The sequence below is a fragment of the Octodon degus genome, unplaced genomic scaffold, assembly GCF_000260255.1.
Source record: "Octodon degus isolate 3935 unplaced genomic scaffold, OctDeg1.0 scaffold00018, whole genome shotgun sequence".
In the NCBI taxonomy this organism is placed as follows: Eukaryota; Metazoa; Chordata; class Mammalia; order Rodentia; family Octodontidae; genus Octodon; species Octodon degus.
In genome coordinates, this window is record NW_004524594.1 from 19,909,234 (window position 1) to 19,934,915 (window position 25,682).

The window sequence follows — 25,682 nt, forward strand, 5'->3', positions numbered from 1 at the left end:
CTGGCCCCAACCTACTGCTCCTGTTTCCTCTTGTCTGAGGCTTTGTGCTGCCAGGGGCTCTGGCCCAGGTCTACATTCCTCAGCAGAGCCCGTGTGCAGGTCCTTTGTATTTGTTTATTGCACAGGGACATAGAGCTACCAAATCAGAATGTCAATGGGGAAACCACTCTCATGGCATGCTCAGCTCCCAGTCCTGGGAACCCCTGCTGCTGTTCCCCTCGATCAGTGCTGTGTTTCTGTCCACAGCGTCCCTAAGGGCTAGGTGCTGTCCCAGCCTGGAGCTCATTGTGCTGCCAGTGCTTGCCCTTCTGTGAGCTGGGGCCAGTGGAGGCACGGGGAAGGCTGCACAGAGTACCTCTTTCCTGCCCTGTGGCCTTTCTTCATCCTTTGAAACTTTGCCATGGGTTGGAAACCCCCAGTTTGGGTTGTCGGCCTCTGTGTAGCAGCAGACTTGTTAAACTTCTCCTGTCCCTTTCTTTGATTCCTTCTATTTTCCCTTCTGTCGTTTGCTTTGTCTTTCTCATTTTTCATTTCAAAAAAAAATGAAAAAATGTTTTTTCTTTTCTTCTCTTGGGTGAAACTCTGTAAAACTGAAAAAGAAAAAAATTGTCAGTGTAGTGCATAGAGCTTCTTTTGCTGCATAGTGGAGACAGCGGCCACCTCTGACCTTTGCCCTGGAGGATCAGCATGTATCTGGTACAGAGTCTTTTCTTGTACAGCCGGGATACGCTGTGTACCTAGAACTTTCCAGGATGCTCAGATTTGTGTTGTCCCTGGCCTTTTGCAGCTGTGGGAAACAAAGGTTTTTAGAATTGTGTGTAACAACTTCGTTGCAAGTATAAATCTATGTAAATGGTTGTCTTAGGCTTGGGTTACTTCTCTTTCAGAAAATTTCCGTTACCTGATTGCTTTCTTCCTATGCATCCTACAAGGCTATCTGGGGAAGAATATGGTTATCTTTTAGTGGTCCAGGAATACCTGAGGGCTTGTGTTCTGCGTTAACAAAGTGAAAATGACCAAAGTAAAAAATTAAGTTGTAGTTTGTCTTGTAACCCATTTCCTGGGAGCCTGCCTGTCCAATGGCACACAACAGCTGCAGTCACTTTATTTTGTATCACACGTTGTAAAGACACTCACAAAACGGGATTTCCAAGCTGGGGAGATAGCTCCATGGTCTAAGTGCCTGCCTGGCAAGCACAAGGACCCAAGTTCGATCCCCAATACCACCACATGCTGTGCCAGCCCTGGAACTCCAGGCACACTGTGCTAGCCACTGAAACTGGGGAGGCTGACGCAAGAGGATCTCTATGAGTCCAGGCTGTGTAGTGAGACCCTGTACCAAATAAATAAAGGAGGGAAGGAAGAAAAGATTTTTATAAAATAAAAAACAGGATTTCCAGAACTGCCTCAGAAAGTGGCAACAGTTCCCTTTGTCACCTTGCAAGATGGTGGACTAGAAAACTGGGAAGAAACCTGAAGCCAAGAAGGCTGCCAATGGCACTGGTCAAAAGGGTAACGTGAAGGCTAAAAAGTCCAAGAAGGGGCAGCACCACTGCAGCCGAAATCCTATCCTGATTAGAGGAATTGGTAGATACTCCCAATCTGCTGTGTGTTCCAGAAAGGATTTATGACGAGAGAGAGTACTGCTGATAAACTGAAGGTTGAGAAGAAAAAGAAGGAGTCACAAAACCAGTTGGTGGTGAAAAGAATGATGGTGCCTGGGTGGTTAACCTTCAGAAAATGCCTACAGCTGCTTCTCGGCCTTTGGCTAAGATCAAGTGAAAAACACCTAGCTACTACCCTGCTGAAGATGTGCCCCAAAAGCTGTTGAACCACAGCAAAAAATCCTTTGATCAGCATGTGAGGAGACTTTGAGTTGGCCTCCCAGCGCCATCTTGATCATCCTCATGGGGCACCACAGAGACGAGAGTGGTCTCTCTGAGGCAGTTGGCCAGTGGCTTGCTACTTGTGACTGGGCCTCTTACTCTTAATCCGGTTCCTCTGTGTAGAACACAGAAATTTGTCATTGCCACCTCCACAGAAATTGATACCAGTGAAGTGAAAATCTCCAAACACCTCACTGATGCTTATTAAAGAAGAAGTGGCTGCAGAGCCCAGACACGAGGAGGGTGAGATTGTCAACACCAGGAAAGAGAGCTACCAGAGTCCAGAGCAGCACAAGGCCAATCAGAAAGCAGTAGACTCACAGATTTTAGCAAAACTCAAAGCTGTTCTTCAGCTCTGGGGCTACCTGTGTTCTTTTTTGCTCTGACAAGTGAAATTTATCCTTATAAATTAGTGGTCTAAATTTCTTACTAAGGACCTAATTAAATAATTGATACATTTTTTTTAAAAAGTGGCAAGAATGATTGAATAAGTGCTTTCAAAGCGAAGGGGTGCATTTTGAGGGGGATTGATGGCAATGTGTGTTATAATTTTTTGAAACTTAAATATCTACCATATGTTTCATCATCTCTTAGACATGTGAATGCACTTGTATAGAAATGTCTGCAGTTGAGGTGGGCTCTGCAGATGTACTCCGATCGGTATCTTTCCCATGAATGAACATTCTCTCTTGTCGTACCTTCTCTTTCCAGGAGTTGCTCTATGTCACCCCAACTCCCATCCAGGCAGCAAGGGCAGGCAACACCATCCACGCCATCCTGCTGTACAGACGCAAGCTGGACCGGGAGGAGATCAAACCGGTAGGCAAACACTGTGTTTTTCACCGATTCCAGTGAAACAGCTTGAGTGAGGGAGATTGACACTGCATGAGCTAAAAGTGCCAGATCAGATAAGCCCCCGCCTGGCCGAATCCTGATAGCCCTCAAAACTGTCACACCGTCAGGATGGTGAATCTGTCACCCCGAAAGTCCTTCTGCTTCTTCACAGTCTCTCCCTCTCGGATAACCGACCTGCTGTTTGTCATTCTCATTAGTTTGTCATGGCAAGTCTTTGGTGTAAGTGAAATCCTTTGTGTGCATCTACCCAGCATAATTTTGAGCCTTAATTCTGTAATATGCTAAATGAATATATATTTGGTTAGTTTAGTTCTAGCAGTTTCCCTAAAAAAAAAAAAAAAAAATTTTTTTTTGTTTGTTTGTTTGTTTTGTTTAGCAGTACTGGGGATCAAGCCCAGAGGCACTTTACCATTGAGCCATCCCCATTGACCTTTTTATTTTTTAGGGTGAGACGGTGTCACTAAATTGCCCAGCCCAGCCTTGAACTTGCAGTCTTCCTGCCTCAGCCTCCTGAGTAGCTAGGATTACAGGCACAGCCACTGTGCCTGGCTTATATCTCTCTTAAATACGCCCTTTGTTTTAAGCATCAGTTTGTAAAGAACTGATTCAAGTACACTATTTTGGAAGTGAGTGCCCGATGTCAGATGCTGGCATGCTTCAGCCAAGGCCCCTGTGAACCGCCCCAGGGAGCACTGGGGGAAGATGGGGGTGAGCAGAGAGCAGACACTGCAATTAGATGTGTGGCCTTCGTTTCCTCCTTTTTTATTTTCCTCTGGAAGTTTGCTTGTTCGACTGAAGCACGTCTTTATTACAGACCCGCCTTGTTTCTACCATTCCCCTCTGCTCGGCGCAGTGGGAGCGGTTGTTTAACACCTGCCGGATCCCCGGGGAGGAGACAGGTGAGTGGGCCTCCCCCAGGCCCCTTTGGCAACCAGCACTTTCCATCCTTCGCTTCCAGTGAGCAGGGGCGGCTGAGGGACTGCACTGATTTTAAAGTCTTTCCAGAGGGTGTGGGGCCATGAGCACGTCCGTTGGATTTCCTTTGTCTTTATTAAGTTTGGACAGCGGGCCTATTTCCAGATTTTAGTTTGACGTCAGTAGTGTTTTGTCCATGTCTGTTGAACTGTTTGTTTCATCTTCTGGATTCCTAGGGCATGTCTCTATGGCTCTCAGGCAAAGTTGGTTTTAAAATGCAGACTAGATTGTACTGGAGAAGTGGATGGTGGGCCAGTTGCTGGCTTGCCAGCTGGGAGGGGGTCATGTGTTATGTCTGCCCAAGGCATCCTGGAGAATGACAGGAGGGACAGGTGCTGTCTGCTGGGATGGCCCAGGGCCCCAGCGATCACACTGCAATGTCTGTGCAGGTAGGGAGATGTGGAGACACCCGACTGGCCAGCAGACCCCTTCTGAGAGGGCATTGTTCGTCCTTGTAACCCCATGGTTGCATTAGGTCCGTGGGGGAAGATCCCCTGTCCATCCAGCCTCTGAGTGTGTTGCTGCAGCTGAGCTTCCCTGTGGAGGCTTCTGGTCCCTACTGTGTCCGTGCATACACCCACACACTAGCATGGCTTTCACCCTGCGAGCTGTAGTAACCTGGAGATGACTTAAAGTGCTCAGGAGGATGTGCATAGGCAATTGCAAATATGACACTTTTTGTTTTGGTCTTTTTTGAGATAGGATTTCACTATGTAGCCCAGGCTGGTCTTGAGCTCACAGCGATCCTCCTCCCTCAAACTCTTGAGTGCTAGGATTACAGGCCAGTGCTACTGTACCCAGCTATGACATCATTTTATACAGGCAATTTGAGCAATGGGGATTTGGGTGTCTACAAGGAGTCCTAGAACCAGTCCCCTTCAGTAATAAGGGACAGCTATCCACGTGTAGTAGTGTTTTTTCTTTTTTAGTACTGAGGATTTAATTTAGAACTTTTACACTGAGCTATAGCACCAGCTTTTTTTTCTTCCTTTTCTTTGACTTTCAGGCAGGATCTCACTAAATTGCTTTGGCTAGAGTCAAATTTGCAGCCCTCCTACCTCAGCCTTCCAGAGTGCTAGGATTATAGATGCAAGCCACCACGCCTGGCTGTAGCTCTTTCATTCTAGCTTGTTTCCATTCAATAACTTTGATTTGGCTAGGCATGGTGGCACGTCTGTAATCCCAGCACTCGGGGCTGACTCAGGAGGATCATGGGGAGCTCAAGGCCAGGCTGCACTGCAGAGTGAGACCCTGTCTCAAAACAAAAACCTTTTAATTAATGGAATTACCCCTGAAGTTTAGAAGATTTAAGAGAAGATAAAGTACTAACTTAATCACTCCAGTGCAGTCATTGTTTTATCTATATTTTTGGTGTACTTTGCTATTTAGTGTCAGAACGATTGCAGTGTGTAAGCTGCTTCTGGCTTTTCTCTTTGCGTTTATAAGGGACACCACAATGAATGTGCGTGGACCTCTCCCCCTGGGTCGTAGGTTAACCACTTTGTGTGGTTAACTTGGTGGGCCTCATGGTGGGCTTTTCAGTTTGATTGACACTGACAGATCGCTCTTGGTGATTTTAGCCACATGCGCCCACCAGCCCTCATGGTTCTTAGTTACTGTTCTCGTGGCTGAGACAAAATACCCAACAACCAAAGGTAAAGGAGGAAAGGTTTGCTTAGTTCACAGTCCGTAGAGATTTCAGTTCATAATTGGCTGGCTCCAAGGCAGGGTGGCACAGCAGAGGGGCATCCCAGAGGAGAGACTACTCATGTGGGCAGAAGGCAGAGGGGTAGTGAAGGAGCAGAACAGCAAGCGACGACCCTCTTTCTGTGTCTTAGATTCCATGCAGGCCACTGGATGGCACTCACACCAGAACTATGCCAGGGCAGTCGGTGGGCTGATGCAGGACTTGCACGCCTTCATCCCAGCATCACACACTGCAGTTGCAGCCACCCCTGAGAAGCCCCCCCTGTGAATGCATAAGGCTTTGGGCGACGTCTAGACACAAGCTGTAACACTAAGAGACCTCTTATCTCTTCCTTGCTAACTCTGGGCTCATCAGGGAAAGCAAATTCTTCGATGTTAGTTGGACATTTGGGTTTCTTCCATTGAGAACTTTTGTTCCTCTATCTTGTGCCCTTTCAAAAAGTGGGTGATGCTTCTTTCTCTCAGTACTTCGTGGACAGTCCCTGTGTATCCTAGATGCTCAGCCTCCAGCAGCTCCTCGGGCATGTGGGCCCAGTGCCCCCGAGGTCTTAGTTCTCCTGGTGCCCCCAGTCTCAGTCTTTAATAGTAATGGGCATTAATACCAAAACTTGGGGGTGACACCCAGTGCATCAGTTGCTTCTATGTCTTGTTTGAGAAATTCTTTTCTCTTTAACAGCATTTAACTTTTTCTTCATTTACAGATCTTCAGTCTGCCTAGGATTGATTTTTACATTGAGTGTGAGTTACAGATAGGGCATCATGTTTTGTGCGTGGATGGCCCTGTCTGGCCTCAGGAAAACAGCAACAGTTTGTTCCTCTCAAGTGGTGTTCACAGGTTCCACTTAGTCACCATACAAACTATTTAAATTCTGTAATAAGTCGTGGTATTCGCCTAGGGAAGCCTCTCTTCTAAGACCTATCTTAGCGCTCTGCACTTCAGCATGTGCTGTAGGATCAGCTGGCAGGTGTATCAGATTCCTCTTGGAAGTACAGAGACTGGGAGAATGGAATCGCTGTTCTCTCAGGGTTAAACCCAGCAGCCCATCTCTGCTGATCGGATCCTTGTCTGTCTGTCTTAATGATTTCAGTAGAATCAAATGTTCCAGAAGGATCTTGCACGTTATCTGCTAGAATCACTCTGAGGGCCTGACTGTTGTGTTATTCAAGTACATTTTCAAGTTGTCACTTTCTGACTGTGCTGCGTAACAAGTAGCCCAGCTGAAACAACAGAAATTTTTCTCAAGGTCCTGGAGGCTGCAAGTCTGAGATTCAGGTGTCACAGGTGGTCCCTGCTGAGGGCTCTGTGTTTGGCCTGCACATGATGTCTTCTCACTGCCCTCCGTGTCCTCACGTGGCCATCCTTATGTGTTATGTCCTCACCCCACACTGTCAGGATGCCAGTGATACTTCAGTGACTTCATTTAACCTGAATGACCCCTTTAAAAACCTATCTCCAAATAAGGGCACCTTTTTGGGTGCTGAAAGTTATGCCTTCAGCCACGAGTGTGGTATACCATGTGCACAGCTCTGCCATGGTGCTGGGTGTACAACTTTTCACCATGGAGTTTTCATTTACGTATACTCTTGGATGTGCCGTGACTAATCATAGGGGCACATGCCAGCTCTGCTGTTTTCCTTCCAACTCCTTTATCTTTGGTTCTTTTTCTTGTGGTTTTTTTGTTTGTTTGTTTCATTTGTTCTCTGCCCCCTTCCAGGGCCTTGGGATAAGGGACCACACCAGATGGTCCTTTGTCATCTCTGGTTTCAGGCGAAAACTTCAAATGTGCATCTGCTCCATGTTCCTGGTAGGAGCCTTCAGCAGGTTAGGGAGGTTCTCCTCCACCCTGGAGTGCTAGGACAGTTTGTAAATGAGATCAAGTGTGGAGGAGGTATAGCTAGGCTTTATCCACCTGGATTCTTAAATTTCCCTTCCTTTATGGTGGTGGTAGGACTGTCTCATTCCCAGGGTCAAGCTGGACTACTGTCACATGCTTTTTATCCCCTTGTAGCATTTGGCCTGTCTGTCTGTCTGTCTGTCTCCTTACCTACCTACCTATTTATTTGGAGTTTGAACCAGGGAGTATTAAGCTACAACCTCAACCTTTTTTACAGTTTTGTTTGTTTGTTTACTTTGAGAGAGTTTTGCTAAGTTGCCCACGCTTGGCTCAAACTAGAAATCCTTGTTCCTCAACCCTGGCTTCATCTTACCTATGAGAAAATTAAGGTTCAGAGAGGGTAGTGAATGGAGCAGTCACTGACCCAGTGAGTGGCCAGGTGTGCTTGCTAGCTAGGCGTGTCTGACTCCAGGCCTGTTGGACTCCTGGAGAAGACAGGGTTCTAGACTCTTCTCCATTTCATGCTTTAAGAAACCTGGGCTCATTAAACTGAGTGGAATAACATAGGGTGGGGAATTGTCACTTGGAGTTGGGGTACAGTCCCCTCATCTGACCTTGTTCTTCTGGATTTTGTCCCCACTGCACGTCCACCTCAGACACCATCCAGCACCTCAAGGACAGCCGGCACATTGTCGTATTCCATAGGGGGCGCTACTTCAAGGTCTGGCTCTACCACAATGGGCGCCTGCTGAAGCCCCGAGAGCTGGAGCAGCAGATGCAGCGGATCCTGGATGACCCCTCGGAGCCTCAGCCAGGGGAGGCCACCCTGGCCGCTCTCACTGCCGGAGACAGGTATGTGGCCCTCTGGCAGCACTGTCCTTTGTGTGGATAGACATGGGGCTTGCATCATAGTGCTCTTCCAGCCCTGCAGCCTGTCCCTGTGGGTGCCTGAGGCAGTACCCGAGTGGTCCCAGCCACTGTGCTCTGTGTTCTGTGGTAGCAGAGCCCATCCCAAGAACAGCTGGATTTGGTGAGGTCACACGGTCACCTCCGCACAACGCAGGCAGATGCATGTGTGGAGAGACACAGCAAGTGGAAATGTGCTAGTTTGGCCTGCTGCTCACAACACAGGTCTTTTCCATGGTCCCCAAAGGTATGGAGGCAGTGTTTCTCCACACCAGCCAGCGAACAGCCCTGCAGGGGGACCCAGCTAGGGTGCCCCTTGGTCAGTTCTGGAGGTAACATCAGTGCCTATGGATGGCGGGCTGAGTCCCACTACCTCCTTCAGTTTCAGGAGTGCCTCAAGAACTTCTCACAATTGGCTACACATTTCCATGATGCCCCTTTGTAGTCTCCATTAATTTGTTAGAGGGAACTGAATGTGATGGTATACTCCTATAATCCAGAGTCTGGGAAGCTGAGGCAGGAGGATAGAAAGTTCAAGCCCAGCAATTTTGTAAGACCCTGTCTCCAAATAAAAGAAAGGACTGGGAACATAGCTCAGTGCAAAGGCCCTGGGTTTACCTATAAAGATACTAAATAGTTAGGTGAAGTGATAACGCAGGTGAGCTCTGCAAGGCTCCCAAGTACAGGACCGTAACTCTTCAGTGGGGTTAGGATGTGGCACATCCTCCTGGCACATGGCCCTGTCCTTTTGGTTTTTTTTTTTTTTTTTTGGTAGAGTCTCACTGTGTATTGCAGGCTGGCCTCGAACTCAGTGATCCTCTTTTTTTTTTTTAAGGTTCTGAAAATTGAATAAAATTTATTGTAAAATACATTTCTTGAAAATACCACATGAAAATTATAAAATGGTAAATAATCTTTTCCGTCTTGTATTTTCCCTCCATTCTTTTTTTTTCCATAATTTTATTGATAAACAAATAGCAATGAGACAGTTTCAAATCAAATCGCTAGGACAGTTTCAATAGCTAACACATCAGTGATCCTCTTGACTCAACCTCTTGAGTGCCAGAATGACCGGTGTGTGCCCCCATGCCTAGCCTCTTTGGGGGTTTTACACTTGCATGGGCATGACTAAAGTATGGATGAATGTAGAAATGGGATTGGACAGAAAGGGTCTGCTCTGATTCTAGCAGATGCAGGAACCTCTCTGTTTAGGTTCTTCCTGTCCTGGCAGGCCAGTGGGCCTTCCTCCTGGCTGTGGGGCAGGATGCCCATAAGACAAGGTAGCGCAGGAAAATTCCATCTCCAAGACAGAATGATAGAGAGAATTAGAGTATCTGACACAATTTGGGTAGAAAAGTTCCAGACTTTCAGGTTAAAGATCTATTAACAAAGTGAAAGTAAAATGCTTTTAAAGGAAGGTAAAAAAAATCTGTGTCCAGCCTTAGGGACTGGAGAAAGTTAAGGGATCTTGGCTTTTGGAGGCTGCAAGGAAGGACTGCCTTTCACTGTTACTGCCTTCGAGCCATCCTGAAGCTGCTTCAACTAAGGACTGGCGGCCAGAATATTTTAACAAAAGATACACTTAATGCCTAGGCATTTGGAGATAATGTGAACTATGGGAGTTAGAAGCTAGGAACTGTCAGAATTGTGTGTCATCAGACCGAAGGGCTCCGTTTGTTTCCCTGCTTTATGGAATGAGGCTTCTGCGTACTTCAGGCATAGCCAGTACAAGGCCCGCAGGGTACCTGGCCTAGGCCCTATGTACACTGGGCCTGGATGGGTCTTCGTTGAGCTGTGTGGTGTGGGCTGCTGAGCAGCATCCCTGCCCTGTCCCTGCTGGATGCCCATGGCCCCCTTGATGTGATAGCCGTGGGCATGTTCAGACACTCCAGTGTTGCTGGGGCAGCCTGGTCCCCAGTAGAGCTGCTGAGTTAGATGGAAGCCAGGTGACCTCTGCAAGGACCGGCAGGCGTATTGGGGCCACCAGTGGGCTGTGTCTTATAGATGGTGGCAATGGGCCAGAGGACAGTGGGTGTCCCCAGTGTGCCAGGGAAGCCCCAGGCTAAGGAGCTAAGACCAGTGCCAGATGCCTTTGGCTTTGCCTCTGCCAGCTGTCATTATATGAACTAGTTCTGGCATGAGGGACACAAGTAGATCTATGAACAGAGAGGCTCTCTGTGCTTGGAGAAAGAGCAAGTCCAGGAAAGCAGGAGACTGTGTCATTTGAAGCAGTGGGGACCAGGAAGAGGACTGTGGGGGTAGGGAGTAAAGAAGCTATGTTAGAAAAAGTTGGGGTTGCTCTGCATCACTGTGTAGGACCGTGCAACATCAGGAAGTGTGTCTTGTGGGGGTAGTCCTTGCCTTTTTTTTTTTTTTTTCTTTTTGAGACAGGGTCTCACTCTGCTGTTCAGGTTGGCCTTGAGCTCAGGCTGATTTTGAACTCAAACAGTCCTCAGCCTCCCAAGTGCTGGGATTACAGGCATGAGCCAGCAAGCCTGGCTTTTCTTTTTTCTTCTTTTTTTTTTTTTTTTTGAGACAGGAAGTCACTATATAGTTCAGGCTGGCCTTAAACTCACCACAATCCACCTGCCTCAGCCTCCTGCGTGCTGACATGACAGGTGCGTGCCATTATACCTGGCTTATTTCCAGTGTGCTTGTCTGAAGGCCTTAGGGACAGGAGGCTCAGGAGAGGGCATGCTGAGGGACTGGATCCCCTTACCGTAAGCCACATAGTCTATAGGTCCTGAAGGCCTCCCAGCTCCTCTCTGAATGTTCCCTCAGAGCCAGCGTTCCCTCAGCCCTTCAGCAGAGGGCCGCATCTGTGTCAGCCCTTGCGGCTCTCACCTTTGTCCTCCTGGCTGGTACTGTGTTTGAAATTGGAGTGTACGGACTTGTTCGCACCATGGGTGAGCTGAGCCAGAGAAGCAGTGGTGACTGGAGGCTGGGCCAGGGGTGCTCATGGGAAAGAGTGCGCAGGGGCAGGTGGGCTGGAGGGTGGGACCACAGCAGATGGCGGTGAAAGTGGAACTCGCATGCCCCAGTATGTGGCGAGGAAGGAGGACCTTGTCCTGAGCTGTCATGTCATTCGCGTACCCTGAATTTGGGGGCCAGGTGGCCCAGGGCTGAGTCCATCCTTGCCTCAGCATAGCTGTGACCTAATCTCCCTGTGCCTCAGTGTCCTCACTTGAAAGATGGGCGTAGGGTAGAGAGATGAAGGCAGCAGCGTTGGCACAAGGTGAAGGCACTGAGCAGATGTGGGCTTGAGGGCAGTGTCCTGTGCGCTTTCTGCTGCCAGACCTGGCTTAGGCTGCCTCCCAGAGCCCTCCCAGAAGGGCTAGCAGGGTGTGCACCTTCCCTACTGGGGCGCTTGGCTGGGTCACTCTTGAGCAGCCATGCCCACAGGGCCGGCCTACATTCTGGCTGCAGTTCAATCAGTGTTTATTGAATGAAAATAATGCTGTGCTGCGTCTCCTGCACTGGGAACAGCAGGGTGGACGGACGATGAAGCCCGATTGAAGGCAGTGCCACAGGCAAACAGATGAATCACAACTTGTTTTCCTTCAGGAATTTCATGCCAGGCACAGTGATGCACTCTCAACTACTGGGAAGGCTGAAGCAGGAGGATGGCAAGTTTGAAGCCAGCCTGGGCAACTTAGTGAGACCCTGTCTCAAAATTAAAATGGCTGGGGGTGGAGCTCAGCGATAGAACACATGCCCAGCATGCCTGAAGCCCTGGGTTTGATCCCTAGTACCAAAGAAAAATTAATTCCTGAAAATTCATAAAGGTTATATTGTGTTATTACAGAAATGGGCCATGAGCCCTTACAAAGCTGGTGCAAGTCCCACTGTGTTTAACTGTGTCTGATCATTACCACAGAATACCCTGGGCCAAATGTCGCAAGGCCTACTTCGCACGTGGGAAAAACAAGCAATCTCTAGATGCTGTGGAAAAAGCAGCGTTCTTCGTGACACTAGATGAAACTGAACAAGGATACAGAAAGGAAGACCCGGAGGTGTCCATGGACAGCTATGCCAAGTCCCTCCTGCACGGCCAGTGTTACGACAGGTACCACCCTTCCCAAAGGTGGGGGTTTCTTGGCTGTGTGGCGGATGCCGACCCCCAAGTGTCTTTGTAGAAGAACAAGCTTAGCATGGAAATAACTTTTCACTTCGTTTCCCTCCATCCAAACTGTCACTCACAACCTGAGCCAAGTCCCTGAGATTCTTCCTATGCTGTGCCTGATCATCTCTCCCTGGAGAGCCTGAGATGTAATGGCCTCCGGGTACCTGGTCCAAGGCAGAAGGTGGCAGACAGGGTGGGTGTGGGGTTAGGCCTGGGAGTCAGCTTCCGCCTTGCTCTTGGTCACAGGGCTGGTGCCTGCTGGGGGCCTCCCTTTGCTCCCTGTAAGGTGAGGGCCCCCTGCCCTGCAGGCTGGGGACCATGACCACCTGGAGCTGCTAGGACAGGTGTACAGGCAGGGACAACCTCCATTCTTCCCAGCCACCGTGTGCGCCAGTGGTCTGTCCTGCTCTGCTTCCCGGAGCATTCGTGTTCCTCTTCCTGTCTGGCACAGAAAGGAAAGAATGACTCGGTGTCCAGTTTTTGGCCAGTTGTCAGAGGGGTGGGTGGCAAAGCCCTGGGCCCTTCCAGAGGGAACCAGATTGCTTAGGGCCTGGGCCGTTCCTGATGCTCCATCATCAGTCCCATTTGTTTGTTGCAGGTGGTTTGACAAGTCCCTCACGTATATTGTCTTCAAGAATGGCAAGATAGGCATGAACGCAGAGCACTCCTGGGCGGACGCGCCCATCGTGGCCCACCTTTGGGAGGTGAGTGTCCTGCTGTCGCTGGGGGCAGAAACAGCTTTCAGAGTCTGACCCCAGGCTGACTTCCTTGGTGTGGATCCTCGAGTGCGACCTCCTAACACACGTGCTGCTGTGTATATAGTTACCTCACTAAGGAACACACCAAGGGCGGGCTCGTTTCCTGTCCCTCAGGAGCCTGAAGGAGCAGCACATGCCCTGCCGCCCCCTTTCCTAGGCCACCATCACCACGTGGCTGGGAGCTCTTGTGAAGCACCTGTAAGGCAGAAGTGAACACAGTTTATTCTGAAATAATCGCCTATTGCTGGATTTCCTAAGTTTTTTTTATGTCTACCTGGTTTTGGACAAAATAGAAGCAAGCTTGTTAAAATCCTGGTAGTATGTCTTTTACTGAGCACATCGTTTTAATTCTTTAACAAGTCACTTAAAAATACATGAAAACTCTGTTATCTTTTTTTTTTCTTTGTAGTAAAAGGGATTGGACACAGGATCCCACACATGCTGGGCAAGTGTTCTACCACTGAGCTATACCCTGAGTCCAATTTTTTTTTTTTTTTTGTACTGTAGTTGGTACAGGGTCTCACTGCATAGCTCGGACTCATACTGATCCTCCTGTTTTCAGCCTCCCCAGCGCTGGGATTACATACGCACACCACCACGCCCAGTCTCAGTGGCTGGCTCAGCTTGAACCCCAGTTCCTGTGCTTGCCTAAGCACCCAACCCAGTTTTTAATTTTATTTTGAGACAGGTCTCACCAAGTTGCCCATGTTGACCTCAGCTTTGATCCTCCTGCCTGAGCCTCAGAAGGAGTTAGGATTACAGGTGTGCACCACCTGGCCTGGGTCAAACACTTATTACCCTTTCCCCAATTCGGCATTTAAAAATGTAGGGCTGAGAGATGGATGTAGCCCAGTAGTAGAGATCTCAAGTTCAATCCCCAGCACTGCAAAAAAAAAGAGAAAATGTGTTGTGGATTGACTTCTGCCACTGTTTTTTAATTTGCCTTCTCTCTGAACTGTTTGAACTATTTCGTGTTTGGCAAGAAAAACCGAATGAAGGTTTTGCTTCCTTAACTCGGTGCCAGCTTCTTATTCAAGGAAACAGCCAAAGTCCGGAATGAATAGCAGTGGACTCAGCGCTGAAAGCCGATGCTCCCTTGTTTCAGTGAGACCTGGTGGCTAGTTGGAAAGCAACAAGATGACCTTTTCAGAGACTGGGTGGGAGTCCGAGCTGGGGGCTGGGACAGGAGCCTCTCACCCTCTGCAGAGTCCCAGCGTGCAGAGCCAGCTGTGTGTCTGAAATTCCCACAGTGAACTTGTACAGGAATTGGGAGGCACAGTAGGATGACAGTCCTTTATCTAAAATGTTTGAGGGTAGGCTCGGTTATGGGAATGCTGTATACACTTCACTGGTTGAGCATCATTTTTGAACTCTGAAGTGCTTAGAAATTTGTCTCATTAAATACCAACATGATGGGCCGGGGAGATAGCTCAGTAGCACAAGGTCCTGAGTTTAGTCCCCAGTACCGAAAACAAACAAAAAACATGATGCTCTGAAAATTTCAGATTTTGGAGCATTTTGTATTTTGGGTTTTCAGATTAGGGATACTCAACCTGTATCTCATTCTTTTTCTTCTCCAGATACCTATGAAGGCTTTCTATCTCCGTTTTGTTTTTCTTTTTTGTTTTTCAGACAGGGTTTCACTGTGCAGTTCAGTCTGACCTTGAATTCATTATACAGCCCAGGCTGGCCTTGAATTCCCACAGTCCTCCTGCCTCAGCCTCCCAAGGGCTGGGGTTACAGGTGTACAGCACCACACCCAGCTTGGGGCTTCTTTTTACAATATTGTGTCCATTTTTCTGTGGAGCGTTACAGTCTTAGGAACAAGTGCCGTATCCCTCGGGGCCTCGAACTAGTCATCCTCTGCTTGGAGGGAAGGGTCTTCCTGTGGGTCTCAGCTGGTCCCATCTGCTCTGGGTCTGGCCCTCTCAAGACCAGGGGAGGGCCTTCTGTCTCACCGACCACCTTCTTGACTGTCTTGCCTCTGGTTTGGGTCCTGGTGAAACCCCCGTAGCTGCTCTTTTGGAAGAGGAAGGTTTTCTACAAGGGAAAAGGGTAAAAAGGAAAGCATAAAGCTGTCTAGGCTTTAAGACCTTCGTGTGCTCCCCAGCCACTAACAGATGATACAAAGCAGCCAGGGCTCCCGGCCACGACTGAGGCTGACCAAGAAAGCATTTCATCCCTGGGCTTAAGGTCATGCTTATTCATCTGGACACAGCAGCAGGTGCAGGCACAAGATGGTCACACACTCTTCTGAGGATATTCTGAATAACACGTGTCAGAGAGCTGTTGGTAAAAGAGGGACTCTGAGTCCCAGGCCAAGTATATTTATCAAAGAGAGATCTAGGGTTCTGTATAGGGTCAGGCTGATTTTTTTCAAAGTACTCTGAATAACATAAGGATAAAGGGATTTATTCTTAGATGAAGGTGACTGATTAGCAGTGGTGCTTACGTGTTAGCAGAGGGCCTGGCACTCCAGAGACATTAGGTGGAGCCCAGGACCTGTGCGTGTCAGGGGGCTGACCTGGTCCCCTTCCTGGGTCTTGTACCATATTGAAATAGGACTGGTAGAGGAGGGGATGCCAGCTAGCAGCAGGTCCAATTGAGGTGGCGGCCTGCTGGCCCTTGATGTGATTCCTTCATCATGTTGTTTTTGTTTTGAGACAAAGTGTCACTATGTAGCTCCAGCTGGCCAGGAACTCACAGCTGTCCCCCAAGTTGCAGGGGTTACAGGTATGCACCACTGCACCTGGCTCCTTGACTTGTTTCCTGTGTTTGTTCACGTTGAGATCTGCTAGTCCCAGTGTGTTTCCATGTTGAGGTCCAAGAACCCAAGTGTATTTCCCATCTTTAGCTGTGTTGGGTCTGCAAACTCCATTGTTTCATGGTGTAGTTTGTGTTGGTCCAGGAGCCCTGTGTTTTTCCCCTGTTTAGGCATGTTGGAACCCATGTTGGGGTCCAGGGGCTCCCATGTGTTTCCCCTGTCAGGTGTGCTGGATCCGGGAGTCCAGACTCCACGCAGCTCTGGCTGAGCGAGCTGGCCCCTGCTCACTGGGAGCTGCAGGCCAAGCCCAAGTGGCTCTCCTTCCACCTGACAATGTCAGCCCCAAGCTGGAGCTGTCTGCCTGCCTCATTTAGATGGGGACCCTGAGCACAAGGAGTCCTCTTTCATGGTGCTTCATTGGAGGCACGCTACACACATCGCAACATCCACCCTGTTAAGTTTCCCAGAGGTCCATGCTTCCTGGAATGTTCACCAGGGGGTTGTGCCACAATTACCATTGGACATTTTATAACCCTGCCCCCAAAAGCTCCTTTCTTCTCTCCCCAGCCTACTGGTAGCTGCTGACCTGCCTTCTGGCTCAGTGGAAGTTCTAGATGTTTCACAGAGATGGAATCAGGAAATGTGTGGCCCTTGTGTCTGGCTTTCCCTCAGTCAGTGATGTCAAGGTCCATGCAGGGAATAGCAAGCACCAGGGCTTTATCCTTCCACAGCTGTAGAACTTGCCATTGTGTGGCCAGAGCCCGTTTTTGTTTGTGCTCATCAGTTTGGGTCTTGGGTTGGGTTGTTGGCACTTCCTGGACATTCACGTGCCAGCTTGTGTGTTGGTGCACTTCACTCTGTGGCATGTACACGTAGAGGTGTAATTGCTTGATTGTGTAGCTATTTCATTCCTTGAGGAAGAGCAGAAATCCCTGTGTGTGTTGTTAGAAAACGCCATTTGCATTACACGGTCCCTGCCTGCTGTGCCTTACGCGGCTGTGCCGACCATAGCAGACGCCGATTGCGTCCCAGGAGGGCGTGGGCTCGGATGAGTGCATCGCCTCACTGAAGCCCAGTCTTCTCACATACACATACGGGTTGGTGATTGCTACCCCAGGCTGCACATGAGCAGTCCAGGGATGGTGGCATCTAGAGCCCAGGCCTAGAAATAGGCTCTGAGCGCCGTGGCGTGGCATCCGAGCACAGCCTGGCTCTGCTCCTGACCCACAGCGTGGCCCCGGCTGCCTCCTTTCTCACCTCCACGGTGGAAAAGGTGCACTCCCTGGGCGTCTGAGGGTGCCCCATACCAAGCATAGGATAAGCACGCAGTACGCAGGTGGCGGTGGTCTGGTCCTGAGGTAGCTCTGTAAAAAACAAGGCTTTGTCATCCTCAGAAGTCACACGTCTCATGTGACACTACTGGTCATAGTCTCTGGAATCTCATACATTTGGTCTTTGTTCTTGTTTCCCGGCACACCCACTAAAACCCCCAGAATCCTCCAAGTGATAATGTCTTTTGGGCACACATCATTGGCTGGCCCAGGAGCCCCCCTCATGTGGCTTCAGAGTGGGCCTGGCGACAGGAAAGTCCAAGGCAGGACTAGGTCGTTGTGTCAGTCCCGACCTCCACCTCCAGGGAAGGCCAAGGGGCCAGAGGTTGGGCTGGTCACTAGTGGCCAGTAACATAGTAACGCCTCCAGTATTACTAAGGACAGGGTTTGGGGCGCTCCAGACCCCCAAATCCAGGGAGGTAGCTGGAGTGTGGGACACCTGGGGATAGCACTTTCCCTGTGCCTCTCTATCCTTTGGGACAAAGTTCATAATAAAGCAGAAATCTAGGCCAGTGCTTACAGAGTTCTATGAGATGCTTTAGGAAATTAATCAAATTCTAGGAGGGAGTGAAACCCGTTGGTAGCAGTTGGTCAGCGGCATGGGTCACTCAAAGGGATTGCACCTGGCGCCTGCAGTGGGGCGTAGCCTTGTGGTCCATGCACAGTGTGTTCTTGCCTGGCATGTGGAAACTCCCATGTTCAGCCCTGAGATATTCTGTGTGGAAGGTGCAATGGGAGAAGCTGTGATTGGCTTTCCGTTCACTTTTTGTCTTCTTGTATTTCACAGGAGATTATGGCCACAGACTGGTTTCAGCTGGGCTATGAGGAGGACGGACATTGTAAAGGGAACACCAACCCCAACATCCCCTGCCCCACCAGGCTACAGTGGGACATCCCAGAAGCAGTAAGTCCCAGTGACCCAATGAACGTCACTGTCTCGGTCACTTTCTTCTTCCTGAGATCAGTGCTGGACACCCAGTAGTTGACTTAGAGGAGGGTTTATTTGGACGAGCTGTTTTTTAGACAATTCAAGCATTGGTTGGCTGGCTCAAGGCAGGAAGGGCCTGACAGAACTGTTCATGTCATGGCAGCAGAAAACAGAGAAAAGGGAGGAGTGGGGAGGAAATACCATACACCTTCCAGGCCGTCCCTGGCCCCATGCCTCTTCTGACCACGCCCCTCCTTCTAACCGAACATTGAGCTGTAACCCATGGTCCAGTCACCGTCCAGAAGCTCCACAGCCCCAGCAGTGACTCGAGTTTGCGCTCTCACCACCAGATCTTCCAGCAGCACTTCTGAGTATTCCCAAGCTCCACTGAGGCCTGTAGGTCTGACAGCTGTTTCCTCGGGGCTGCTGTGGGCACCCCTGTAGATACTCCCTGCATTTAAAGCTTTTGGCCAAGGCAGCGATCTTCCAGCCTGGATCTAGCTGAACATCTGTAAACTCTTCACAGCAAAGAGTAAAAACCCAAATCTCACAGGGTCATAGTACTTTAAACGGCTGACTTACAATCTCAATTCTCGGGCCAAGTCCACTCAGCAGAAGCCCTGGAGGGAAGGAAATACCAGGCCCGGCTCATCTGATCGGGCAGGAAGCCCTGGGCCTCAGACGCCATCTTCATGTAGTCATGGTGTGCCATAGCCCCCCAGGGCCAGTGTGGGGCCAGAGACAGGGTGACCTCTGGCAATGTGTACTCAGCTCATGGTCCTAGGAGTCCACCAGGGCAGTCTCTGTGCATTACAAACATATTTCCAAAGAGACTTGACTTTTTGGAGCAGTCGGTCTCACGGTGGAATTGAGGAAAGTGCAGAGATTTCCCGCATGCTTCTTCCCTTCATGGCTCCTGTGCCCTCCCCCACTGCCAGCATCCCCCACCAGAGTGGCGCATATGACAGCCAGCAAGGCTTCACCGAGTTGGTGGCTTACATCAGGGCCACTCCTGGTGGGGCACAGCCTATGTAATGATTGGCTGCATCTGCCACCAGCAGTGTCCAGAGTAGTGTCCCTGCCCGGCACATCCTCTGTAGCCACCCCCTCCCTGTCTTACCCCTGCTTACCACTGGTCTCCCCTTCCCCAGAAGTGGCAGAGTAGGGGTCCATAGGCAGCTCCTTTCATTCAGTGGTGTGCATTTCAGCTTCCTGTGTGTCTTCATGGTTTGACCATGGAGGTTTTCTTTTTGAGTTTTAAATAGTATTCCACGATATGGCTGTCCTTTTACTTTCTAAAGCTTGTTCTTTATAGCAACAGTGGACTTTGTGGAACAAACTTGATTGTTTTAAGTGCTCTTTGGGGCCTCGCTGGGAGCCAGGGCGCCTGTATTCCTGCTGCTTGGGCCCCATGCTGCTCTGCGGTGGGGGAGGGGCCCCTCGGTGAGGCTTTCTCCTGGTTCACATTTCCTCTCGCTGAGGAGCACCTTTCTTGCCCTCCTCTCCCCAGTGCCGGGAGGTGATAGCGACCTCCCTGAGCTCCGCAAACCTTCTGGCGAACAATGTGGACATGCATTCCTTCCCATTCCATACTTTTGGGAAAGGGCTCATCAAGAAGTGCCGGACCAGCCCAGATGCATTCATCCAGCTTGCCCTGCAGCTGGCTCACTACAAGGTAGGAGGCAAGGGCTAGGGTTCTGTCGGGACTCGGCGGGGTCCCTGCTTATACACAGGCTGTGTGGCATTTCCACCTCCCTCCTCATAGCACCGGCTCACGTGTTGGCTTGCACAAAGTGGCCCTGTTGCAAAAGTGGCCTCTGTGGCAGTGTGGACGGGGCTTCTTGTCCTTTGGCAGAGGGGCCCTCAACAGCAGGAGGGTACTGAGTTGTGGCCTTAGCTCAAGCTGTGCTTTTCCACCCCTCCAGTACTGGGGATTGAACCCAAGGCCTTTGCACTGACCTGCATCCTCAGCCCATTGTACTTTTTATTTGAGACAGAGTCTTGCTAAGTTGTCCAGGCTGGGCCCAGACTTGCTGTCCTCCTGTACCAGCATCCCAGAGTGCTGGGATTACAGGTGTGTGTCACCACACTCAGCTGTGTATCTGTTTTTGTTTTATATTTTGGGGTTTTTGAGACAGGATCTCAGGCTGGGCTTGGATTCACTGTATAGCCCAGGCTGGCCTCAAGCTCATTGGCAATCCTCCTGCCTTAGCTTCTCAAGTGCTGGGATTGTAGGCATATGCCACCATGGTCAACAGTGCCATTGTTTTGTTTTCTTAAGGGGCTTTTGGGGGTGGTTTTTTTGTTTTGTTTTTGTTTTTTTTTTTTTTGCTACTAGGAATCAAACCCAGGGCCTCATGCTTGCCAGGCAGGTGTGCTCCACTAAGCTATAGCCCAGCCCAACAGTGCCCTGTTTTGGAGGGAGGGGCTACCAGGATTCAAACTCGGGATCTTGCACTTGGCAGGCAGGTGCTATACCACTGAGCTCTATGTCCCTGGCCCTCAGTGTCCTGTTTTTAACTGGAGTCTTACACTGTAAAGGGACAGCGGTGCCACTACTGAGTCTGGCTGGGGTCTGAGTGCTCCGCACTTTTCATGCCTTGTGGTCTCTCAGCAGGGGGCACTTTTGTTCTCCCAGTTTACAGGTGAGGGACTCTAGGCAAGAGAGGTCAGGTGACTTGGTAGAGTGACACTGCACAGCAGGAAACAAGCTGGGGGCAGATCCACACTCAGAGCCTGGGGGCTTGAGTTGTACTAGTAAAGATAATGAACAAACACAGGAAAGTAAAAGGAACATCCAGTGATAGAAGATCAGCACTGATGACCACACAGTGCTTGATAAGATCATGGCAGTCAAGCTCGGGGCTGGGCACATGGCTCAGTGGCGGGCCCTTTCCTGGCACGTGTGAGGTCTGTGCTCCAGCCCTGCAATGAAATAGTAGTACAGTCCCAGCGCGTACTGTTTCTAAATCACGTGCTCGCTGCAGTGCATACACCAGCACAGTTAGATAGAGCACAGTAATTGCAGGCGACGAATGCACTCACTATAACAGAATGGCGTTGAGGTGTGGATCTTAGTATTGATAAACCTGAACTTAGGACTGGTGAGAGAACTTTGCAGTTGTGCCGCACTGGGACTCCAGCAGGAGGCGATGCCTCGGCCACAGAGAATGCTGGGCTCCGTGGCCCAGCTCCGTGGCACAGCCACAGAAAAACATCTTAGATTAGTGAGCACTGAGTGCAGCACGTGTCTCCCGCTGCTTCAACCGCCCTGGTAGGCAGCACCCGCCTGTCCCAGTTCCCAGCAGGTCACTGTTCTCTTTCACCTAGGGGGCCTTCTGGGTGTACCCACCAGCCCATGGCTGCTCCCTGTGTCAGGTTGTCCCACTGAAGGACATCTTTCCCATTCTGTCCCTCCCTTCTCGTGGCCCATGTGGTACCTTACGTCCCCTTCTCTTTCTGGCTGTCAGCACAGAAGGAGCTCAATGTGTGGCCCTCTGTCCTGCTGTCAGCTGCATCTTGAAATGAAACAGAAATGCGGGTCACTCACGTACTGACCCCATCTCCTCCTGGCCCTTCCTGAAGCCAGTGACACCTCTGTTGTCACCAGCTGACCACACAGAGAGGCTGTCTCCTTGCAGACTCAGCCACCGTGCCACGTGCTCGTGTTCCCCTCACTGCGCCCTGCCTGCTGCTGAGATGTGTTGTGTTTCCCAGGACATGGGCAAGTTCTGCCTCACGTACGAGGCCTCCATGACCCGACTCTTCCGAGAGGGGAGGACTGAGACTGTACGCTCCTGCACCACGGAGTCCTGTAACTTCGTGCTAGCTATGATGGACCCCACCCAGACGGTAGGTGCCCTCAACCAAGGACACGGCCGAGCATGTTCTCCTTGGGAAGCCCTGTGTCATACGAGTCCCACCTGCCCCAGCTGCTCCTCCCCTCTTGCAAAGGAACAGAAAGTGTTAAGAGCCAAGTGTGGTGACAGTGCAGACATTCTTTTATGCACGGCGCTTATGGAAATCAGATAATGCCTCTTAAGGAGTCCTTCCATTAGAGTGGACGAAGCAGAGGGATGGAAGAGTCACTGCTGCCAGGGTGCGAATGTGGCGGCTGTCAAATGGGAGCCTTGCATGCATGGCCCCTGTTTGCAGGCCTGGGGCTGGGGTTTCTTTCACAATCCCAGCAGGAGCCCTGGGAAGTATAATCCGTTCACCGTCATAGATAAAGGAACAGACTGAATTCTGCCACCTGCTGGGTCCCTGACGGGCAGGTGGCTGGAGTCAGGTCTGTGCATGGTGGTCCCACCCTGCAACACAGGTACTCTCTGTAGAGAGGCCTAGGGCTTTCCGGCTGCCTGCCAATCTTCGTTGTGGGGAGACCTCATTGCTGAGGAGAGAAGCCAACTGGGATTAGACGGGTAGTTCTGCTCAGCCACTGTTGGAAGCCTTCGGGAGGAACCTGGAAGGCCAGGGCTTGCGGGGCAGTCATAGCTTTCCTGGACCTCCACATAGAGCACACTATGTCCTCCATTGCAGAACCCAGAAGAACCTTTTAGGGTCCCCTCCAGAGGCCTGAGCTCAGGAGCACCATTTTAGCATAATTGCTAGCCAGATCCAAGGTGACCTGAGGGACAGGGCCTCCATTCTGACGTGGAGGATACACATCCTGCCTGTTTAGTGGTAACCTCAGCATTGCAGATGAGGTGACACAGGGTACCCTGAAAATGCTTTGCCGACAGACACCCCCTGCAGCCCTCTGAAGGCAGCAATCAAGACGGGGTGACTGGGTGGTGGCCCCTGGCAGGATGCCTTGCCTGCCACCCGCCCTGGCACACCTTTGGGGGCCCCGTTGGCAGTGTTCTGTCAAGGTACTAGAGGGAAAGTGACTGTCACCCTTCCTTGGAAACATGAATCCGTACCGCACAGCCTGAAATGTCTAACACATGTCCTTCCTGACCTTTGGCTCTTAGGTTGAGCAGAAGCTCAAGTTGTTCAAGACAGCAAGTGAGAAGCATCAGCACCTGTACCGCCTGGCCATGACCGGCGCCGGCATCGACCGCCATCTCTTCTGCCTCTATGTGGTGTCCAAGTACCTCGCTGTGGAGTCCCCTTTCCTAAAAGAGGTCAGCTGTCTTTCGGGGCAGAGCCCAGTGGCTTAGCACACGGCTTTGCAAATCAGAACAGGCACAGAGAGAGTAGGCCTGGGGGTGGTGCTCCCCTAAAAGGGGGAAGATCTGAGCTGCAGCCGTAGTCGTGCACGTCTTCCACGGCTTGCAGTGCTTTGCTGTCAGATTCCCCGTCTGGACTTCGTACATGTGAGCGAGCACACAGCTCAGATGACAGGGAGTTCTGGGTATCTGTTACCTTTGGTTATTGCTTTTGTCTTACTTTTCTCTTACAGCTGAGACAGAATTCCAGACACCTAACATTAAAGGAGGAAGGGTCTGTTCAGCTCAGAGTTTATAGAAATTTTAATTCATAATTGCCTGGCTCCAGGGCAGGGTGGCTCATGGCGCAGAAGCATTGCGGAGGAAAATCAGTTCACGGCGGGCAGAAGGCAGCAAAGCAGCAGGGACAGCCACAGTTTTTCTGTCTCATATTTTAGAGCAGGTAGGACAGGTAGCACTCACACCCTTCATCCCAGTGCCCTTGAGCCTAGCGGCCACTATGAACCAATTCCAGCATCACACACTAAATTCAGCCCCCTCCTAAAAAGCTCCCCCATGACCATGTGAGGCGACACAAGCCATTTAGTTCTGTTACTGACCTTTTGAGATAGGGTCTCACTAGTAGCCCAGGCTGACCTTGAACTTGGCATTATAGGCATGTGCCACCGTGCCCCTACTTGAATCAGTTTTGTTTATAATATGGTTTATTTCATAGTATATTTATATAATTTAATATTTAAACATGGTGGTATTTAATAACCAACCTGGAAGGCTGGCCAAATAGTTCAGTGGATTAAAGCGCTTGCAAGCAGGCACAGGGGCCCGGGATCCCCAGGCCTGCCATGCCGGCCCCACCCCTGGGGCGGGCTAAGACTGAGATTGAGACTGGGTGTAGTGGTGCACGCCTTGTAATCCCAGCACTAGGGAGGCTGAAAATGGTAGAATCACTATGAGTCCCATCTAATAGTGAGACCCTGAACACACTGTAGACCCTGCCCTAAAAATACAGAAAATAAATAACTAACCAGCTTGGAAAAGATCCCTGAAAATTTAACAGTTGTTTCCCAGGAGCCGGTACAAGTCTAATGCCAACACCCTCCTTCCGAATCACAGTGAAACACATCTGTTGCCTTCTCTGTCTGACACTATGTGGTACCTTGACCCCAACCCTGGGACCCTCCCTGGCTCTGCAGGCTTTCTGCAGATGTACCGCCCAAAGCCACAAGGCCTGTGGGAACAGACTTCTGGTGTCCTCTTAGCCAGGCAGGTGTTTTCTTGTCTTCCCAAGGTATGGTCCTCAGGACAAAGGAGTTGAGAAGAGTGCCGTTTCAATATTCCCTTCCTTCCCTTTCTTTCCTTCCTTCTTCCTTTCAGTTTTGCAGTACTAGAGATTGAACCCAGGGCCTTTACTCTGAGGAAAGAGACAGGATTTTGAGACAGGATTTCACTATGTCAGTAAGATACCCAGACTGGACTCAAATTTGTGATCCTGCTGCCTCAGCCTCCCAAGCCCAGGCATTGTAGGGTGCACGATCACGCCCCCTCCTTCATTTACTGTTTAATTCATCAGGTTTTATCTGAGCCTTGGCGATTGTCTACAAGCCAGACCCCGCAGCAGCAGGTGGAGCTCTTTGACTTCTCGAAGTACCCGAATTATGTGTCTGGTGGAGGGGGCTTTGGTCCGGTAAGTGCGGGCAGGGTCTGTGATCCATGTTCACAGGGAGACCTGCTGGGCTTGTCCAATGAGCTCTGTGAACTGTATGGTTCTGCAGGTTGCTGATGATGGCTATGGTGTGTCATACATCATCGTGGGAGAGCACTTCATCCACTTCCACATTTCTTCCAAGTTTTCCAGCCCCGAGACAGTAAGTTTGCAACAAATTATTTTTCTAACAATAAAGTGTTTTTACTTTTGAAGGAAGCACATAGTTAATTTATCAGATATTTTCAGTTATCTGCATCAGTCCTGGTTTGGATATTTTCAAAATTCTCTAATGCTCATTTTAGAGAAATATATTTCACTTGGCTTCAGCTGCTTTCTTTTGCCAGAAAGAGTGCTTTGAAATCTTAAATCTTCATGTGCTTCTGTAATTGAATTTCAAACTCTATCACTTTTGGAAGGTGGACAAAACATAGTGTGCAGATGCCAGGAAATACACAGTTGTGATGGAGCGGTGGGTCCACGGTGTCCCATGGACGGGACAAGTGGCCTCCTCCCGTGCGGTGCCTTTCGTCCTCCTCTCTGTTCTCCTTCCCACCTTGTACATAGCCTGCAAGCAGTGCCAAGCTCACTTTTTCACTAAAAGAAGAGGAGTTTATTCAGGATGATTTATCAAGAAGGATACAGGAAATGGGGTGCAGGGAAAGGGTCTCCACCGATGCCGGGATTCACTTCCTTGCTGTGTTTGATGGAATGCAGGGATGCCAGGAAAGTGGCAGGGAC

General features: G+C 50.1%; 1 protein-coding gene across 5 annotated transcripts in view; it reads left to right on the forward strand.

The window, feature by feature from the left end:
* Positions 1 to 25,682, forward strand: part of Cpt1a (carnitine palmitoyltransferase 1A) — a 60,986-nt gene that overhangs the window by 32,931 nt on the left and 2,373 nt on the right. For all 5 annotated transcript variants that reach the window (XM_023710700.1, XM_023710697.1, XM_004627121.2 and 2 more), the window contains 11 exons: positions 2,598 to 2,705; positions 3,556 to 3,640; positions 7,915 to 8,110; positions 12,042 to 12,230; positions 12,886 to 12,991; positions 17,928 to 18,044; positions 19,579 to 19,743; positions 21,786 to 21,920; positions 23,042 to 23,194; positions 24,810 to 24,923; positions 25,012 to 25,104. In XM_023710700.1, coding sequence (XP_023566468.1) covers positions 2,598 to 2,705; positions 3,556 to 3,640; positions 7,915 to 8,110; positions 12,042 to 12,230; positions 12,886 to 12,991; positions 17,928 to 18,044; positions 19,579 to 19,743; positions 21,786 to 21,920; positions 23,042 to 23,194; positions 24,810 to 24,923; positions 25,012 to 25,104 — 1,461 coding nt within the window. The remainder of the gene's footprint in view (positions 1 to 2,597; positions 2,706 to 3,555; positions 3,641 to 7,914; positions 8,111 to 12,041; positions 12,231 to 12,885; positions 12,992 to 17,927; positions 18,045 to 19,578; positions 19,744 to 21,785; positions 21,921 to 23,041; positions 23,195 to 24,809; positions 24,924 to 25,011; positions 25,105 to 25,682) is intronic.